This window comes from Macaca nemestrina, chromosome 9, assembly GCF_043159975.1.
Source record: "Macaca nemestrina isolate mMacNem1 chromosome 9, mMacNem.hap1, whole genome shotgun sequence".
In the NCBI taxonomy this organism is placed as follows: Eukaryota; Metazoa; Chordata; class Mammalia; order Primates; family Cercopithecidae; genus Macaca; species Macaca nemestrina.
The window spans coordinates 86,107,042-86,128,275 of NC_092133.1; the positions used below are offsets into that span (position 1 = coordinate 86,107,042).

Genomic DNA, 21,234 nt, shown 5'->3' on the forward strand with positions numbered 1-21,234 from the left:
AAAGCCTTAACTCCAAATACAGTCACATTTTGAGGTGCCAGAGATTAGGATTCAACATATGAATTTTTTCTTTTCTTTTTTTTTTTTTTTTTTTTTTTTTTGAGACAGAGTCTCACTCAGCTGCCCAGGCTGGAGTGCAGTGGTGCGATCTCAACTCACAGAAAACTCCGCCTCCCAGGTTCAAGTGATTCTCCCACCTCAGCCTCCTGAGTAGCTGGGACTACAGGCACCCACCACCATGCCCAGCTAATTTTTGTATTTTTAGTAGAGATGGGGTTTCAACATGTTGGCCGGGCTAGTCTCGAACTCCTGACCTCAAGTGATCTGCCCACCTCAGCCTCCCAAAGTGCTGGGATTATAGGCTTGAGCCACCATGCCCAGCCCTCAACATACAAATTTTGGGAGGACACAATTTAACCTATTACTGAGCACCACAGAAACTGTCATGAAAAGTCTGTCAGGACTCCACCATCTTTGACATAACCCTCATTTTTCCCCACAATCCCCCTTCCAGGACCCCATTGTGATGTCACATTTCAGGTCAAAGCATTACATGTTATTCTTAACATCTGCCACTTCTCTCTTCCCACCTCTATCTGCCTTTCATCTTTCCTTCATTGTACTTCAGCTTCCACTTCTTCCTGTATGGTCCTGTTGATGCCGTCTTATTCCCGTCCCCAGACTCATTATCTTTACCCTCTCTCAACTGAGTTCCCACCCTGGTTCTCTCTCAAGATCTTCCTCTCATGGCTTTCAACCTTGGTAAACAATGAGGACACATCTCAAAAAGAACGATGTAATTTAATTGCCTTGAGTTGGCTGGGCTATCATTTATTATAAAGTGCTCTTAAAATTAAAGCTAATTTAATTCTGAAGAACTACAGATTAAGAAGTTAAGAGCTGGGGTTCTCACAATATGTCTTGCAGACTACAAGTGTGAACTGAGGAAGTCCCCAAAGTCACTTCTTACTAAGGTAATATTTTGTTTGTTTGTTTTTTAGAGAGAGGGTCTTGCTCTGTCACCCAGGCTGGAGTGCAGTGTTGCAATCATAGCTCACTACAGCCTCTACCGCTTTGGTACTGGCCATCCTCCTACCTCAGCCTCCCCAGTAGCTAAGAGTATAGGTGCACACAAAGTAATGCTTGATTAAATGTTTTATTGCCTTTTTATTCTAAAAGCTGTACTTGATCAATACAGAAAATATAAAATAATAAAAACTACAGAAGAAATAAAATGTATCAACAATTACCAACTAGAAATAATCACTTAGACATTTCATCACTCTTGCAATATTTCCTTTCCATTAATAGCTGTTTATCTAGTGGATGGAATATTTTCCACGTTATTTCCTAATTAGTCATGTCTAATATAAAAGGAAGTTCTTGAACTCCATCTTATATATCGATCCTTTGATTATCTTTTCAATAATTTTAGTTAATTCATTTGCACTTTCGAAGTGTATTGTCTTTTTCTGAAAATTATTTTCTGTCTACTGTATATAACATTTTTGTTTCATATCTTATGCATTGGTTGTAACTTCCAGAACAATGTCAAATAAAAATTGTAATACCTGACATTTTTTATCTGATTTTAATGGAAGTACATGTAGATATTTTGCTCAAGATATCCCTTGAGATATTCTATATTATCTGAAAAAAATCTTATTCTTAGTTTCTAAGGAACTTATTACAGGAATGGTTGTTATAGTTATTATATGTCTTTTAAACTGAGATACAATTCACATACTACAATTCAGTGGTTTATGGCATATTCACAAAGTTGTGTAACCATTGCCACTAATTCCAGAATGTTTTCATCACCCTAAGAAGAAATCCCATACCTGTTAGCAGTCACTCCCATTCCTCCCCTTCTCCTGAATCCCTGGCAACCACTAATCTGCTTTTTGTCTCTATAAATTTGCCTATTTGAATATTTCATTGGCATAGAATTATACGTTATGTTGCGTTTCGTGTCTGGCTTCTTTCACTTCATAGGTTTTCAAGGTTCATCTGTATATAACACGGGATCAGTTCTTCATTTTATGGCTGAATTATATTCCATTGTATGGATATACTATATTTTGTTTATTCTTTCATCATTTGAAAAACATGTAAGTTGTTTTTACTTTCTGTATTAGGTTAATTAGGTGTATTATGAATAATGTTGCTGTGAATATTCATGTACAAATTTTTATGTGGACGTATGTTTTCAATTCTCAGAATTTACACCCATGTTTTCTCTAAGAGTTTTACAGTTTTGACTATAAAACTCTTTGACTATAGTTTTGACTATGATTGTGCAGTGGCACAATCATGGCTCACTGTAGCATCAATCTCCAAGGCTCAAGTCGTCTTCCACCTCATCCTAAGTAGCTGGGACTACAGATGCGCACCACCATGCCTAGCTAATTTTTGTATTTTTTGGTTTTTGTAGAGATGGGATTTTGCCATTTTGCCCAGGCTTGTCTCAAATTGCTAGGCTCAAGCGATCCACCTGCCTTGGCCTCCCAAAGTGCTGGGATTACAGGCATGAGCCCACCACACCAGGCCAGTCATGGTGAATTACTGTTTTTGTAGTCTGTTAAATTAGATTAGTTATTATTTTGTGTTAATAAGTGAGATCAACATATTGCCTGCCTTTTTAGTGCCATCTTTTTCAGGCTTTGTTATGAGGTTTATGTAGGTTTTATAACATGAGCTCCATCTTCTATGGTTTGGGAAAATAAAGGGTTTAAAATGGTTCATAATTTAAAAAGTTTGAGATCTCCTGACACCTCTGGAAAGATTTCCCTTACTCTTGTCAGTGAAGTCCCAGGTATCTGCAAAATTATGTGTCTAAACCACAAATGAACATTTAACTCAGTTGAGTTTCAGTTATAATTTAAGAACAAGTCACTACCTTAAGAATAATGTTATTCTCTTCTTCCCCATCCATGTCAGCTGAAGTTATCCTTTACATTAATAGTTTGCTTACCCGAAGTTGCTGTCATATTTCATTTCTCCTGAACACTCATCATGTTTCCCTTGATCTGCAGCTGCTGCTACTTAATCTAAAGAAAATGCAGCCTGTGCAGTTGACGTATTTGCTTTCCTAAATACCTTGCATCTGTCCTTACACTGAAGTTTGCATCTCTGTGTGATGATTAGAACATAGGCTTGGAGCCAGGCTGGTGTACACCAGCCATATGACCTTTGTAGGGTCTTTGCTTACTCACCAACAAAACACGGACAATAATAGGATCCACCTCATTGGACTGTGGAGAGCACTACATGATTTAATATTCATAAAGAGTTTAAAAGGATGCTTTGCCCTTAGAATACAGAATTTAGCACTTAAAAACACTTGTTTCTTAAATTCTGAAATTTCAGAGCTTAGATATCATGCCTCATTTCAATTCCCTCCCATACTGATTTTTTTAAGATAAAACTATTCTCCTCCTTAGTACTCACTATTTCTGGCTTAGCAGCCTCTCCTTCCCTTGCAGTGTCCTTTGGACTCTACCTGCCTATGAAGCCCCCGCAAATACCAGATAGCTCTTCCGAGAAGAGTTTCATAAAGCTGGGGCTCTTTTTACTTCCTGCTGAGCCTCAAGCTCCTTTGACACCAAATTTAAAAGGTTTGTGGCCTCTGCTGCACCTTTAAAAGGCTGATATCATCCCCACCGCTGATGCCCTTTCTAAGATGACCTCATGGCTTCCTGCTGCACTTGCACCAGCAGAAGGAATGCATCCCACGTGAAGCTCATGCAAAGCACCATGGCCACAGCTCACCACACACAGGTGGACGACCACTCTTCTCAGCTCCATACCCTTATGACTAGCCCCCTTCTGAATGTTTGTCTCAAACTCAGCTTAGTCAAAAGTGGGTTTACCAGCATCCCAAGCAAACCTTGTCCTTCTCCATTGTCTGCAAATGGCTCCGACATTTTGTCACCCAGAAAAAAACCCTAGAGGTCATTCCGAATTCCTTCCTTTCACCATCCTCATCACACACTAGCCACACTTTATGGTTCAGTCTTCTAAATTTCCCCTGAATTCACCCTGCCACCCACACTTTAGCTGAACCCCTTGTCACCAACCATGCTGGCTCTCATCCACTTTTGACCCTTTTCGCCACAGTGATCTTCACAAATGCAAATCCGACTTCAGATTTCTCCAGGGCTCCTTGTAGTTTTCAGGGTGGATGGTCAAGTTCCCTAATTTTGACTCCAAAGCTTTATGTGACTAACTGCCCATCTGCATGCAACAAGGAGCTCGGAGCCACCCTTTTCAAGGTCGGTTTCTCCATGTCAGCTCAGCCCCTTCTCTCCTGTTTGGCTCCTCACCTTAGATTTCCCCATTTTTCCACCTTATCTGTCTCTTCCTTTCTGTTGGATCATTTCCATTGGCATACACTTGCTCTCTCCCCCATCTTTGTCCAGCTACAACCATTGTTGCTTTCCTTTCTAAACAGACTTGCCTGCAGAGATGTCCAATGCTTACCTCCAGCAGTTTATTTTGTGTCTGCTGCTGACCAGTGCCTGTCTGACCTCTGCCCTTCTCAGCTGCTGAGACTGCTCTCCTCAGAACTGTCAGCAAACTCATGCGTCAAATGAAATATACTGTGTCCTCAGCTCACTCCAACTCTCCCTAGCATTCGACACTGCTTACCCTCCTGAAAATTATCTTTTCTTATTTTTGTTGACTTTGAAGAAAATTCCTAAGAAATGCTCTCACTCCATTCCTCCCTACTTCACAGGGCACACCCTAACTCTACCCCTGCACCCTAGTTAGTGTCATCCATCCACTGTTGTGGTTTTTCAGTATGGTACCATTTATTTGCAGTTAACTTTATCATTTACCTTTCCAATCTAGATTTATCTTCTAAATAACATGAACTTCCCACTCAACATCTCTGCTCAGATGTGCCATTAGCATTTAGAACTGACTATGTCTCAACTCACCTCTGTCACTTGCCTCCCATCACTTATGCCTGTATGTCTACAAGCAGACACATGCTGATATGCATGTCCAACACAGACATGCATGCTCACACACAAACACACGCACACACACATACTGAAATCACCCTCCAAATTTCCCCATATCAGTTAATGCACAACCACCCACATTTGCTCCTCCTAGGAACCTGGGAATCCACCATGACAAACCCCTTTCTTCTACCCTGACATGCACCCTTCCCCAAGGCCTTTGGATTCTATTCCCCAAATAAGTCTTGAAGGCATCCACTCTTCTCCCTCTTGGCTTGGGACAGCCTGGTCCAAGTCACCACCATTCCTGGCCTGGACTTCCTCAACAGCCTCCTAATTGATCTCTCCACTTCTCATTTTCTTCTTTTGCTGCTATCCCAATCTATATCCCACACACCATGGAGTGAGATTTTTAAAACATAAATCTGACCATGTCACTTCTTAAAACCATCCACACTTAGAATGAGGCATATGCTACAGCAGCATGATTGGGAAAAGACCCTCTGAAAAAGAGATATTTAAGCTGCAACCTCAAAGATGAGCAAGGGGGCAGCCAGAAAAGAGACAGACAAGGGTGCATTCCACTTAGGGGAGACAGTAAGGGCAAAGGACCTGAAGCACGAACACCTGAATCCTTTAAGGAAAGAAAGGGGCCCATGTGGTTGGAGCACAGTGAGTGAGGCACAGAATGCTAAGAGATGGTGTGGAGAAAGTAGCAAAGGCCCAGCCACACAGGACACTTTAGGTCATGAAATGGAAACTTTCATAATTATTTTATATGCATGCCTTCAGGCTATAAGCTCCACGGAGCAGCATCCATGTTTGCCTTGTTCCCTTTGTTCACTTATTCCCCATGTCCACTTCAGTGCCTGGCACATCTTTATAAACTATATGAGAGACAAATAACCCCAGCATTCCAGCCAGATCAAGTGGCTAGCAGTTCCCCAAATGTATCATGTCTGTTTTTTCTCCTCGTGGCCTTGTTCTTGTCTAGCTCAGTGGTTCTCAACCTGGGGTGATTTTGTCCCTAGGGAATATCTGTTAATGTCTGAAGACATTTGTGATTGTCACAACTGTGGGGCAGGGAATGCTGCTGGCTTCGGATGGGTAGAGGCCAGGGAGGCCAGTAAACATCTTGCAGCAGACAGGACAGCCCCCGCAACAAATAATTAGCATGCAGGATCAACAGTGCTGATTGAGGAACCCTGGTCTAGCCTTTCCTTTAAGCCCCTGGGAGCATCATCTTTTTTGGAAAGTTCTTTCTCCTGATCAAACAGATTGAACTTGGGGCCCCTCATCTAGGCTCCCCAAACCTCCTTGATGGCATTCATCCCTTTGCCTTGCAATTGCCCATTCTAACTGTCTCTCACTGGAAGCAACAGAGGCTGGAGCATGTCTTCCATCAGCATGTCAAACACACAGTGGACCACGATTAATTTTTCTTGAATGAATGCAGACCCCTGAGACAGGGAGAAGGGTGAAGATGAATTTCGTGGCAACTCTTAAAAATGTGTAGTTGACATAGATGAACTCATAGGTAGGAAGGACATCCCCAGCCTCCTGCTCTACCTTGAGAAGCTGCCTGTCTCCAGGTGTTTGTACTAGTTTGTAACCTATGGAAATGGCAACTTCCCACGTGTCCAATATGACAGCATGTTCACTCAATTATTCACTGCATTCAATTTTGTGTTATTCAAGTTTAATCCCAATAACATAAGACATAGAACTAGGGCATATGACAGATTCATAACAGTGAAAAAAATAGGGCTGAAGAGTCATTTGCAGTTGGCTGTCCTGTGACCCACATCTACTTAGCAAGTGTGGACCTGCCTGATGCACCGGCAAAAATAGAAATCCCTCTGGCCATGCGTTTGTGGGTTTCAGATGTTGTGCCCGCCATCAGAAACACTCAAAGCCCTCTTGTTTGGGTTTGGATTTTGAAATGGACCCTGGTGGAGATGCTGTGCCCAAGACAGGAAGGGGGCTCCTTCCAGGCTCCTGGCCCTCGCTGCTCTACACCCCATGCCTTTCCTTCCTCCGGATCCTGGTCCTCTCTCACTGCCCTAGTGGCTCTGATACTGCTGGCTGGGGAAGGAGCAGTCCCAGGCACTGGAGGTGAGGGCAGGGGTGAGTATCTCCCCTCCAGCTCACTGCTTCTCCTGCTGCTGTGCTGGGAGCACCTCACCCTGGGGTCGGGAACATTCACTGTTGTCTGAAGGACTCTGCTCCTCCTCCAGCTGTTGGTCATGTGCTTGGCCTTGAGCTCGCCTTCTCTCCAGCATCTCCTCAAAAAAGATCTGGCAGCTGAAGCCCTCCCGGATGCCATGCTGGGCGTGCTCCAGCAGAGCGTCCAGGGAGGGGAAGACCCGGCAGCAGGCCACGCAGCGCAGCCCGTAGTTGGTGGTGACCAGCCAGTCCGGGGGCGACCGCAACTCCTGCAGGCAGCATTCCAGCAGCTCTGTGTCCTCGGGCTCGGGGCTGCAGTTGCTCTTGCAGGCTTCCAGGTCCCAGCGCAGATCGGTGTTGGAAGCCATCTCGAAGGAGGAGCCATTCCGCCTCTGCCTCTTGATGAACTGGGCTTCATGGATGCGGGGCTTCCGGCTGACCGGCTCGAAGCCGGTCTCGGTCTCCCAGGCCACCGCCACACCCTGCACGGTCTGCACGTGCGTGTAGAAGGCACACACACTCTGCGGAGCAGCGCTGTCCTCGTCGTACATGCAGGAGCAGCACGACTGGTACTGGGAGTAGGACTGGTACTCGGAGGACTCTGAGGATGGGGAGCTGCTCCACACCAGCATCCCCTGGGCCCTGGCAGAGAAGTAGAGGCCCTCCTCCCGGGGAATGGCAGGCCGTGGCCGTGGGGATGACCCTTCTCTCTGTATAGTCCCTGAGAAGCAGAAGGACATTGTCATCAGTGCCCCCCAAGGGATCAATGCCACATCTACCTTCAGGAGCCGCAGACTCTGAAAGGGTACAGGCTCTGGGAGCTCTTGGGCCAACACCACCCCCTCTGCCCATATCCTGATAAAATGAAGATGGTGATAATACCTACCTCATAGGGTGCGGTAATGATTGAATAATGTATGAATGCAATCACCAAATCCTTCACTCAACTGAGAAAGACCATTAAATGGTGAATAACAGTTATATACACATTAGGGATATGATGATAAGGATCAAATAATGTATTAATCACCAAGCAAAAGACCATCCGCTGGGGAATAGGTAAGCAGACTGAGGTGAATCCATATGATGCAACCTGCTAAATCCATGAACCACTGAGACATGCAACAATACAGATGAATCCTGAATGCATTATGCTAAATAAAAGAAGCCAATTAAAAAGGCTGTGTAGTCATGAGAGAATGTGAACAAAAAGAAAAAAAGAGGCCACGTAGTATATGATTGTATTCAGATGACATTCTAGAAAAGGCAAATTTTTAGGAACAGAGAACAGCTCAGTGGTTGCCCAGAGCTGGGGATGGGTCGAGGGGGAGACTGACCATAATAAGGCACAAGGGGACTTTTAGGAGTTCTGAAAATCTTCTTTATCATGATTGTGTTGATGGTTCCACAAATGTACATGTGTCAAACTTCTTTAAATTGTGCATTTAAAATTGCTGAAGTCTGTGTGCATAAAAGACACTTCAATAAAGCCCATTTAAAAAACAATGTTTTTTAAATGTGGCCAAGCCACCCAGACCCACCGTCCTCTTCAACATTTGTGACCTGTCTTCACCTTCCCCAGAGGGGCCCATCTCACCATCTCCTTCAACACTTACTGTGTCCCTCTCGCCATGGAAGTGCTTGCCAAGTGTTAGCTCCTTTAATATTCAAAACAACCCTAAGAAATTATATTGTTAGGATTTCCATTCAACAGAGTAGGAAACAGAGGCACGGAGTTTGAATGAGTGGTGGAGCCATTGGGCCCCCAGAGTTGGTGTGACACTTAGATGCTGCCCACAGACACATCCCAGTGGTCTTCAAATTGATGATCTAGATTAACTTTCATCATTTTGTTATAAAGGAATTTTTTATTTCACTGCTGAATTTGACGTGTTATTTTCTCAAATACACATTAAAATAAACACATAATTATAAATATTTTACATTTTCATCCTCATATCCCCTGAAAACACCTTATATACTCACAACAGCCTCAGTCATACCAAGTGTGCCATAAATATCAATTTCCTTTCCCTCCACATCTACGTTTATGGTCAACACAACCATTTGATAACAGTATCAGGAGGCGACCTGGCACTGTCCCTTCCCATCAGGGCTTCCTTCCCAGGGAGCACAGCTGGCTGACCTTCCAGGCCTTTCTTTTGACCTACCTGGCCAGAACACTTCCACACTCTCCTCAGTGGACTCAGGGCTGGTCAAGTTGAGAGTGGTCCCATCAGTGGGTGACTGTTCTCCCCTGTGGTCCGTGAAGTGGCGTTTCATGATTTGAAATGAGTGCCCAGGGTCTCAGTGCTCCAGCTGTTCAATGAGAGTTGGCTGGGGCTGTACTGAAGCCCTCCAGCTGGCCCCAGCCAGAGTGGACACTGAGCTCCCCATGGTCGCTAAGATCCTAGCTTTACTGTGTGACCTCATCGATGGCACTGGTCTGTTCTGTGACCCATGGCAAGGGCAGAGGCTGAGCCTGGATATCAGGAGAGACTTCCCAACATGTTCTCATTTCCCCATGGGACCTTTTCTGTCTTGTGTATTATCATGGACATGCACAAACACAAAACACACATACTCTTAACTACTTAGACACACATAAAAACACACACACAGAGACACAGAGACACTTGCACACACTTAAGCATGCATGGAACCGCTGACTTAGTCCACTTGTGTGGCTTACAAAGGGATACCTGAGGCTGGGTGATTTATGAAAGAAAGAAGTGTGTTGGGCTCATGTTTCTGCAGCCTGTACACGAAGCGTAGTGCCAGCATCTGCTTCTGGTGAGGGCCTTAGGAGGCTTCCATTCTCAGCAGATGGGGAAGGGGAGCAGGTCTGTTTAGATCACATGGGTAAGAGAGGAAGGAAGAGAGAGTGGAGAAAGTGGCAGACTCTTTTCAACACTCAGTTCTGACGGAACTAAGATTGACAACTCGTTACCACGAGGATGGCACTGAGCCCTTCATGAGGGATTTGTCCCCGTGACCCAAACACCTCCCACTAGGCCCACCTCTCACATTGGATATCAAATTTCAACATGAGATTTGAAGTGGACACATGTCCAAACTATGTCACTCACACACAAAGAAACACATACGTGGTCACTCAGATAGACATATACACTGTAATACTTGTGGCACACACAGTAACATAAACATATGTACATGTGTTCACATAGACACATAACATGCTCACACATACAAATTCACACACGTATTTACTTAACCACACACACATACATGCACACAAACTCATGCCAGATTAATTAACCATACATAGGCTCACATACATACAGTCATCAGCCAACATCAAATGACCTTGCTTCCCAATGTGGAAAACCTCTCCTTCTCTCCCGTATCTCAAATCCCCCACACTGACTTTGTTTAGGCTCCTCAGCCCTCCACAACCCCACCCCTCCACTCTCTACTCACTCCCTTGCTCAGTTCCTGTGACTCCAGACATTTCACTGCTCCCGGATGCGTCCGGCATCCTCTCTTCATGGGCTCTGGGCTCTCACACTTGCTCTTCCTTGTGCCTGTTCCAGGCTCTCCCCTAGGTTCCTGTGTGGTTCCCTCTCCTTCTGGTCTCCTCTGAAACATCACCTGGTCAGAGGGGCCTGCCTAGCACCCCCAGGAAAAGAGCCTTCTTTGGCCCCACAGCTCTCTGTCACCTTACCCTGCTTTATTTTTCCATGATAGCATTTACCACCCTAGGCTCTATATAATGTCTATGTATGTATCTCATGGGTTTACCTGTATCTGTCTTCTCCTCCTTAGATGTAAGCTTAGGAGGGTAGAGACTTTCTTCATTCCTTCCATCTCATTATATCTCTAGTAGCTAGAACAATGTTTTACATATTAACAAACACTCAGGAAATAATGAGCAAACAGCTGATGAACACGTTGGGCTGATAAAGGCGTTACTCCCTCTGGGAGCTGCCTCCTCTGTGTTCCCTGGATCTCTGCAGTTCCAAGGTGGCTGGTTCTCTCCAACTAGGACTCTGGGAGTTGCCTCTTACTTCTCCATTTGCACAAACCATGCTTCAGCCTCAATCAGCCTGATAAAATGTTCACCTGCCATCTCTCTGCTCTGTAACACCCTAGCACTTCACTCATTTCCTCCAACAAGCTTCTTATCACTTCTCTCTGTGGCTAGTCTTTTCCCACCCTTGATCAGTCTCATCAACTCTATTCCTTTGAATCCCAAATACTAAACAGTTCAAATAGGTGATGGATTAAAAATAATCCCAGTATTCCACAAGCAACACCAATATCCCCACACACACCCAGCACCTAGGAATATCCTCCTCTCTAGAATGTGAGGCCACTGTGTGGAGGAAGACACCACGGTGCTCTACTGAGCCATGAAAGTCACACCTGACCTAAACAGGAGACTATGTCCCCTGGCTAAAAGAGGAAATGGTGTAAGTGCATCCTTTTTTAACAAATAAATACAAAGACTTGACTTACAAAAACAAGAGGAGGCAGCCAGCACAGAAAATAAGTAGGTCATTGGGGGATGGAAGGCAGTTCAGAGAGAGATGACATCATGGAGAACTGTTAAGCAGCAAAGTAAACAGCAAGTCTGAGAGGAAAGGAGACTCAGCCAACAAATGAAGCTGAAAAATTATATTTGCTATTTTTTTTTAATCAACTTTGGTCTCACTTCATGTAAAACAATTAAGAATATTTTCATAATGGTTCAGAGCTTATGTTTTAATGAAAAATGTGTAGAAACAAAATATGTTAACATTTGTAATTACAAGGTGGTTTTTCTCAACTTAAACAATATTAATCTTCACAAGCATTGAGAATCTTTGTCATCTTTTCTAATTTCACTGCTTTAAAAAACGCACTGTTTTAATTTGCATTCCTCTGCTTTTCAGTGGAACTGGAAAAAAAAGCAAATGAGCAAGCAGTTTCCAGGGGAAGAAATACAGATGGCTGATAAACATTTAAGAAGATGTTGAGTCCCACTGTAATAAGGGAGCTACAACTTAAAAATGTGTGGTATACAGTATAGCATTTTTCACCCATGAGATAGGCAAGAGTTAAAAAGATGGACAATACCCAGTGCTGGTGAGGACATAAGGAAATGAACACTTTTATTCTCTATTGGAACAGTGTACCTTACCTTTCTCAAAAAGTTTGGTGGTATCCATTAAAATTAAAAGTGGGCAGGTGCTTCCTAGGCAGTTTACTATCATCTATCATCTCTTTCCTAGGGAACAGTCACATTATGTGCTATGTGCATAAAACAGCACCTAGAGAAATATTTATTGCAGCATTGTGTATAATAGAAATAAAGACAGGAGACACTCCTAAGATCCATCAAAATAAACAAACTACAACATAACCGAACTGTGGAATACTACACCACAATAAAAAGAAAGAGATCTATACATATTGATAAGTGAATTCATGTTAAATGAAAACACAAGATACATGAATACATAGATGGCCCCACTTGTGTAAAAATTAAACACACTCTCCCAAAAGCACTGACCAAATCTATATTGTCTAGGTATTAAAAGGCACAGAGGAGATCTGAAAATAATCACACCCAAGAGAAAACAACATTGACCTCAAGAAAGAGGAGAAAGATTAGGTGGGGCTGTGTGAAACCGAATTTTCCAAACATGGCCACACCAGTCTATATCACAACCCACACGCTCTTCTGATAGCATGGCAGGGTCCCTCTTCCTAAACTAGGGTGGATTTGGTAACTGCCTCTATCAACAGAATGCACAGGAGTGATGTTTTGTGACTGTCAGTGCCAAGTCATAAAAGATGTGATTTCCTCCTGGTTCTGTCTCCCCTCTCCTTTGGACTAAGCCACTATGTTGTGAGGAAGCCTAGGCCCCATGGAGGGGCCACATAGATGTATTCCAGGCAGCAGCCCCAGCAAAGGTCTCAATCAACCACCAGTGTGTGAGTGAAGACACCTTCAGATAATTTTGTTTCCCAGACATCAAGTCTTCCAGCTGGGTCCAAGACATCACAAGGCAGAGACAAGCCCTCCCCTCTGTGCACTGTTGGAATTCCCCACCCACAGAAACTGTGAGCGTAGAAAAAGGTGTTTTACACACTAGTTTCTGGGGCAATTTGTTACAGGCCATGGTAATTCAATGGACTTTGATTTTCCCTATAATGTGTAAATATGTTCTAATGAGCTAGTTCGTTGACCAGTATCTGTGCTCTGTGCATCTTCCTGGCCCAGTCAGGGAAACCTGGGGGCCAGGCGAGCCCTGTGGTTTTCCCAGGACAACTTGGGAGGATGGTTCCCATCCTTACCCCATAGGAAACAATTTACTAGATTGCAATGTTTACATACAGTTGCTTTTGTAAAGACAAAAGCTTTACAATTTGGGGCCCAATGTTTTCCAAAGTCCCTGAGTCAGGTCTTTCTTTCCCCACAATCTATAAGCGTTCTTCCTAATCCTCTGAAAAATTACACACTATGAACTCCCCTTAGAGATAGGGAGCTTGGCAATTCAGAGGGGTTCGATGAGCCTTGGGTGGGAGAGCTAGGGGAGAAGCAGCCTCCAACTCAGGCCTGGGGGCAGGGCTGCGTGGCCAGGTTGCTCTGATATTTCCTGTGAGCTACTTCCCTGGGGCTAGTTTGGAGTGAAGCCCCTCCGATGGTGAGCGATTGTCCTCCTCACTCACGTGGCCTCTGGGCTGCTTCCATCTATGGGAAGAGCCTCTGCCCCAGCCGCTCTGCTTGCTCCATGCAGATACTCAGCTGAGACCACCCACACATGGCTCCCACCCATCCCCCTGCAGCTCTCCAGTGGGTTTTCCATCCTTGCCAGGAACCTCCACGCCTCACTGCTGCAGCCAACAGGGCTGGTGTGCAAACCCCCAAAAGGACCAACGCAGCACTTTCTTGGAGCTCTGACTCCTGGCCAGTTCGTTGCACACATTGCATGCGAGTCCTAAACCTCATCCAAGAGGCCTGGAATATTTTCTAGTCTTTTCTTCCAAAACCTACTCTTCCCAGCCTCTGTTTTTCCCAGCTGAGGAGGCTAACAGGAAACAAAGCGGCCACAGCCACGGCAGGAAGCAGAGAGGCCGTGTCTCTCTTCACTTCTAATTCCAGAGCTTGGCTTGCGTCCCGATCTGGGCTGTGGGGAGAATCGCATCATTCATTCTGGGGTCCTTGGGAGTCCAGAAATAGTCCGTCCACCCTGCCAAGGGGTGGTGCTTCGGTCTTAATCGTGGCACTTCTGTGGCTAGAGCCACTGTGTAAAGGTGTTGCAAGTGGGCACCGCTCCTGCTCTTCGCTCCACACCGAAAGTGGGGCTGCTCTAGTGGGGCAGGTGCCTTACCACCCTCCCAAAGTTCTCCTATTAGCAGATTTAACACCCAAGGGCCAGGGAGAAGCGGGAAGCTGCCCAGACGCTGCGCAGCAGGTTTGCATGGAGTGAGGTTGGTGGTGTTCAGAGTGGGAATTTTTCCCTGTGAAGGTCAGTCCTCAGGGCTTAGGGATGACCTCATCCTGTGCTTGGGCTGCAGAGAAAGTGCCAAAAGCTATCAGACAAACTGAGAAGTGGAGTAGGGAAGTACTATCTTTTGAGTTCATTTTCTGTTGCTTCTTGTAACTATTTTAAAAGAAGTGAGTCAGTGGACCACAGAAGGCTCAGCTCAGGCACAGGGAAATGTAATCCGGAGGACTCTTCTTCAGCTCCCCCAAGCAAATGGGAAAGGCAGTTTTGCTTTTGTTTTTCTTTAGACATAATAACAGGCTGCTCGTTTGGTGGGTTTGTTTGGCGCTGTCTCGGGTTTTGGCCTTCACCTCAGGGTGCCCACACAAATAGCCTAGGCCTTCCCTCTCATCAGGGAAGCAGGAGGGAGCCGGTCCCTGGGGCTGGGTCCTCAGGTGTGGCATGGCTGTACTCCAGGCTCCAGAGCCCCACCTGGCCCAGAGCCTGCTGCATTTTGCTCAGCTCTGGCCCAGCAGGGCTGTGAATGTTCAACACGGTTGCTGAATGCAGAAGCGTCTTCTTCCAATGCACACTCCTTTGGAAGGGCAGTTTCAGCTGAGAGGAAAGACTCCTTGCTGGATGCCATGCACGTGACTCAGGAGCCCAGAATCCCACAGGATTCCAGCACTGGCCACGTCCTGTGTGTGTTCTTGGAGAGCCACGGTGGGAGCTCTAGGGAAAGGGGTCTTCCCTCTATGTCCAAAATGGGCTGACCACAGGCCACGCTGGACACAGCCCTCAGGAACCATTCCTGTCTTCTACTGAGCCAACTTTCCTGCAGTATGGCCCACAGCTCTGACTTGGAGGGTGAGCCTCTGGGACCCAAAGGCCAGCAGTGAGTCACCTTGATGTCTAAGTGTGTGAGGGTGAGACCCCAGGACCCAGAGGCCAACAGTGAGTCATGTTGATGTCAAAGTGTGCTGTCCTTGATTCCATGTTCCTTTTAGCCCACATCCAAGACTAATGGATGTCTGTGACTGGAAAGCAGCAAATACGTTCACAGATAACTCCTGAGCAGAGCTGGGATGATTTATTTTAATCCCCACAATTGGAATAGCTATTTCAAAGGCATGGTTGAAGATACTTCTTCCCAGCCTGTCTTACAGAGAGATGATGCAATTGTTTAATGGATGATCCCAGTGTCCTGAGGAGGCCAGCAACTGTCCCTTCTCCCGCACAACACCCAAAGTCTTGAATGGATCCCTGGCCCTCCTGGAATAAAGTATGCATAGGGTGGAGAACTTCTGGGAAGATTGGATCAGGCCATATCAAATTCCCACAGGAAACTTTCCAAGAAAGGCCCCAGGCCAAGGCTTAGCAGCCAGAGGGGAAGCAGTCCATTCAGTCATGCCCTCTGCAGTGCAGTGAAACTGACTGAACATTGGCTGGGGCATTGGTTTCCAACACCCCATCTGCCACCCCCACCACACCTCCCTACCCCCAACACACACAAATACACAAACACACACACACACCACACCCTAGGCCTGTAAGATTTGTTCTAGGCCTGTGAGCTTTGCTCTAATATGGAGGACTGTTTCAAACAATCCTCCACTGCTCCAAGTACCAGCATGTTCACGTGGCTATCTCACATTCAGAGGCAATAACTTCAGTGGAGCAGAACTGAGCTGGCACACCCGCAGCACAACAGGGAGTGGCCAGAGATGGCCGAGCAGTGTAGCTCCCACCTGACTAGCAAGCACCATGGCCATCCATGTCCAGGGAGGAAAGGGACCTGCTAGCCATGGTGTGAAACAGGCAGTCAGCCGGGACTCCCTTCTAAGGGAAAGGCAGTTCTCCTCAGAAACTCTCCCAAATCCACCCTGGCTCTCAGGAATTCAACAAATATGACAAAAATGAGAAGGGAGAAAATATGAATTATTTTTGCAAGACAGGACTATAAGCATCTGCATATTTAAATTTTGATTCATGTTTTTGAAATAATTTCCTGTTTTGAAGATAACTCAGCAAATGCTTCTTACTTTATTGGAAACAGCATCTATTAAGCTATTTATGTAGCACAAATTCACAGGTCATGATACATTACAGTAAAATATCACCAAACAAACCAAAAGGTTATTTTTTTCTATTATTTACCTGCCTTAGTGAAAGCGGTGTAAATTGCTCTTATCTGAACCGCAATGAATTCACATATTCAAGTTGGCTTCTTGGGAAATTTCAGGCCACAAATGGCAGTGATGCGATCAGGAGCAGCAACACAGTAGGTTCCACCACCCAACCCACAGCAAATTAAATCGATCACAATAAAGCCAAACTAAGAAAATTAAAAGGCAGAATAGCAGCAACTGGAAACCGATCTCTCAAGACCTCATTGATGAGCTTCTGGAAACAAAGCCTGCTTCCCCCATGTTGCAAGGCCTGTCTCGACGGGAGATGTGTGTTGGAGAGTTTGGCTGCGTGGTGTGAGCACCAGATGTCTTAGCAGGACCCCAAAGTTCAATCCTTGGGAAGCCTAGGACTATTTTAAAATATAAGTGTCTAACATTTGGAATCCAACTAACTCAGATTATCAATGTGTAGCCCTCAGTCACATGTAAAAAATGAAAGTCAATATAACTAGTGTAACCTTTCCTCCACAAGAATGACATAGTGACTTACATTTTTAACGAATTTATGGCCAAGAGGGGCATCTAGTAGTGTGCTGGGGCCAGCTGGTACTTGCTAATGAGAACCAGTTGTTAAATCTTTCAAGAACTTTGCAAGCCAGTTGTTAAACACAGCCATTATCAAAATTTAAAATAGTATAAACTTATAATTAAATAAATTATATTAAACATGAAAGTAATAAAAACTCAAACACTCCAATTCCTAATTATTTTACTATATTTTAAGACACAGTGGCAGCTTGTTAGAGGTCTTGGTGGGAGTATTTACCCCATGGTAATAAGCAAAGGCTAAAACCAAGGGCTTACCCCTCCCTGACCAGGAGCAAGTGGTTGAATACTTACCATTACACTACTGGGGGTTCCCATAGGCGATGACCTGAGCCAACAGTTGTGGCTATGCAGATAAGCCCTCAAGCAACCTTTTCCCCAATAATGCTAACTTTCTAGAACAGTTCCCACCATATGGGCTTCATATTAATCGGTCGGGGAAATGCTCAGAACCCTCCCACCTGTACATGAGTCTGTCATCTAAAAGACCACCAGGATCACTAAATAGTGAAAAGGAGATCATTATTGGTGATAGCAGTTGGTGAACTGTAAAGAGACAGTCTGGCAAGTACCAAGATGCTGTCTCTTCAAAGAGGGGAAGGGTAGTTTGGGTTTTACGGCTCACAAGACTGGTATCCTATGTATGCAGCAGGTTTGCGGGGGAAAGCTGTACATATTTATGAGGAGAGTCAAGTGCATGCACAGTGGGTAAACATCTACGTCACATACATCCCATGTTCACTTTGGGGCAGGGTTTCAGCATTAAAAGAAGGTGGAATTTGGCTTTTTAAGACAAAAGGTGAACCATAGGACACAAAGACAATTTGTGCACAGCCTCTGTAAGCTGCTGAAAATGGCTTAAGCTCTGCAATTGCTTATCAAGAAAGAATGTTGGTAAGGGCATCCTCTGCCCAATCAAAGTTGTAGTGACTGGGTTGTAAATCAGACTTGGGAGGGGTCTGATAGTGCCATTGTTAGGGAGTTTGAAGCCATAGGAATATAGACGCTACCCATGCCAGCCAGGCCCTGAACCCTAACCTGTAGGCAACTTTGTTTCCTTAACCTTGGTGTCTGTCTTAGTTGATACAGCAGTGTTTATTCTGATCTTTCAGAATACAAGTTGCAGTTTAGGAAGGGTGCTCCACCATCATTTCATGGTTCTCACTACAGCCCAGACAGGCAGGCAAAGCAGTGTTCCTTCCCCTTTAATAAATGAAGAAACTGAGCCTCAAACAGATGAGGGGGCTTCCTGGGTTCACACAGCTCTAAGAGTGGGAACCTAGCTTTCTCAGTGACATTAGCTAGATGTAGTGGGCACTTCTCATTAGAAAAACAAGAATTAAATCAACATGAGGTCAAGAACTCGTGTCCCCTGTTGGAAAAATAAATTGAAACTAATGTTCTGGCAATAGGTAGCAAAAACTTTAAACCTATGGTACCATCTGTCTTGACAATCTTACCTCTAGAAATTGACCCCTTAATAAATTAAAAGTGTGCCTTTCTTATCCCATTTTCATCAGCCATGTTCAACACAGCATTGTGTATGAGAGTGAACTCAGAGGCAACCTAAGTGCCTGAGGTGGAGGTTGGGTTAAGTTGGTTTGGTTGCATCATCCTCACCTGGAAACTTGTTACAGATACAAATTCCCAGTCCCCACAGCAGGCAGACCTGCTGGTTGGGAAACTCTACAGTGAGGCCTGGTAATCTGTGTTTCAATCAGCCTTCCCTGGATTGATTCTGGTGCCTGCTAGAGTTTGAGAACTCCTAGGTTGAGTAAATTATGGAACAACTAAACAATGGAATGCAATGTAGTGAATAAAGCACATGGGAAAATCTGTTCACAATATTATGATTAAAAGCATGTACCAAATAATCCCAGTTATATAAAACCTAGAACATGCATGCATGTATACATACACACATGTAAAGTCTGAAATTTTACATGACAAGCCTTAGAAACATTTCTTTGTACGAAAAAGAGATTCCCATCCTTTTGTTAATATGTTTCTATGATAATTGTGTAAGCAAATAAGCAATAAATTACTTCTGGCTTTATTTAAAGGTTAAATGAGGCTGGAAAAAAATGTATAGGCCCACAGCAAGATTTTACAAAGCCCCATGACTCCTGGCCACTCTGTCCTAAGATGCTCCATGCCAGTCCCCTGGACAAGTCTCTCAGCCTGGATCCCTTGAATGGACATTAGCCTTTGGGTCCCAGAGCATTCCGTTCACTGGGTGCAGAAAAGGGGCTAGGTTGAGGAGTGGAAACCTGCCTCTGACCACAAGAGGTTAAAACCTAACTGGCTGAGAAGAGGCTCCTGGGAAAGATGTGACATTTGTTTGCAAGGAAACATAAACGATAACAGATGAAGACAGTGACATGTGGCTCAGAGTGAGCCTGATCAAAGCCAGCTGGGCAAGCAAGCTCCAGGCCTGGCTTCAGGATGAGATACTCTAGGAGCGGGCTTGGCTGGAGAGGGTCTGTGGGGGAGGCCAGGGCAGCCTCTCCAGCTATGGGGACTGCCCCAGGGAGTGTGGCCAAGAATTCCAACCCTTTTGGGGGAAGTTGGGTATGACTGAGGCTTCAGACACTTGAGACCTGAATTAGCTGTTCCAGCTGCTGGGAGGGATGGCCACCCAGAACTGTCTTCTTAGCCCCATGGTTGTAGAACAGAAAACAGTCAGCATTTACCTACTACCAACCAGGTGCAGAGCACATATGCCTTCAAGAATACATGGATTCCAGCCAGGATGGACATGACTTGCCACAGGCAGGCTAAACCGTTCCCTTTCAGTGACTTTCTAAATGGGGTGGTAATTTCATTACATCATCAAGTATGACAGTCCTGAAGCAGATGATTTTTGAACCCCTCTTTCCCATTTTCCGGGTGAATTTGCTCAAAGGTCACAGAGCTGCTGAGTTGTGCAGCAGGCGTCGAAGCCAAAGGCCCATGTCCATCTACAGAGTGCAGGTTTTTTCCATCCCAGCAAGCCAGATCCTCATTCGTTCCCACCTGAGCCCTCCCAGTGCCTCCCTCTGCCCTCCCCAGCCCAGGACACCTGCCCCAGCCCACAGCTCTTCCAGCCACCACCATCCATCAATTCCTCTAAGCAGCAGAGCCCCATAAAGAACCAGTGTGAGCCCAGACTTGGTATTACCATGTCTCCATCCTGCAAAGGTGAATGCAGGTCTACAGTGGTTATTTCAAACTGTGCCAGGGAAATGCTAAGCACATATTGTAAATTATCATTAATTGAGGAGATGTTTCCTTTTGGGCAACAGAATGCCTCACTGGTTCTGTGGACAATCGCTGAAGCTTAGAAGTTACAGTACACCCACAAGTTTTCTTAACTGGCCTGGGCCTAAATATGACCTTGCAATGTTCTCCCTCACGGCTTTCAGATGACAGCACAGGCTCCCCACTCAGAATGGAGTAGTGGAAGAGGGGCTCCCTTTGAGCCCCCAGGTGATGTCTGAGAATGTGACCTGCCCCCGCCTGCAGGTTCCAGGTGTCAAAGTCACCTCCTGTCACCACCCTCTGATTTTGTTCTTTTCTTCCTCCCCTTTTTACCATCTCTTCCCTAATGTTGGGTGAGTCATTACCATGCCCATTTAGAAAGTCCCTGAAAGAAGGTGCATTTAGCTTGCCTAAGATCATCTCATGCCCTTCCTGGCTGGAATCTGTCTTTCCTTGAAGGGCTATTGAGGGTTTTAAGTGGCAAAACTTCCCCAAACAATCCCTCTTTGGACATTATTTTCTTTCTACAAAGCTTCACTCCCTTGGAACTTATGGAAACTCTTTTTGAAGGCAGATCCCCTTTCTGCCAACCAGCTCTTCTGCCCAATTCCTTCCCTAGGAAGTGGTGTCAGTGGTCTTGGGCTTTTTTTTTAGGAGGAGCGCCCTAGGGTTCAGGGGCATAAAACC

General features: G+C 45.2%; 1 protein-coding gene and 1 long non-coding RNA gene across 4 annotated transcripts; one reads left to right on the plus strand and one right to left on the minus strand.

Moving 5' to 3' along the window:
* The first annotated feature begins 565 nt into the window (after positions 1-565).
* On the plus strand, positions 566-12,168 carry LOC139356300 (uncharacterized). 2 transcript variants are annotated; one of them, XR_011607923.1, is made up of 3 exons: positions 566-974; positions 1,996-2,111; positions 12,032-12,168. It is a non-coding gene; the product is annotated as an uncharacterized lncRNA (long non-coding RNA). The 2 variants fall into 2 exon arrangements; XR_011607922.1 differs by lacking the exon at positions 12,032-12,168 and adding an exon at positions 4,454-5,650.
* On the minus strand, positions 6,802-9,542 carry LOC105486648 (family with sequence similarity 170 member B). 2 transcript variants are annotated; one of them, XR_011607921.1, is made up of 3 exons: positions 9,308-9,533; positions 8,753-8,814; positions 8,417-8,597 (listed from the first exon to the last, which is right to left on the minus strand). XR_011607921.1 is itself a non-coding variant. In XM_011749614.3 (2 exons), the coding sequence occupies exons 1-2, from the start codon at positions 9,417-9,419 to the stop codon at positions 7,118-7,120; spliced, it is 852 nt and encodes a 283-aa protein (XP_011747916.1). In that variant the 5' UTR covers positions 9,420-9,542; the 3' UTR covers positions 6,802-7,117. The 2 variants fall into 2 exon arrangements, 1 of the variants encoding a protein (XP_011747916.1); XM_011749614.3 differs by lacking the exons at positions 8,417-8,597; positions 8,753-8,814 and adding an exon at positions 6,802-7,857 and having other exon boundaries at positions 9,308-9,542.
* Positions 12,169-21,234: the final 9,066 nt, after the last annotated feature.

Coding starts and splice junctions, on each gene's coding strand:
- LOC105486648 (XM_011749614.3), bottom strand. CDS start 9,419: ATGAAACGCCACTTCACGGACCACAGGGGAGAACAGTCACCCACTGAT. Junction 7,858..9,307: donor TGTGGAAGTGTTCTGGCCAG/GTAGGTCAAAAG, acceptor TCTGCTTCTCAG/GGACTATACAGAGAGAAGGG.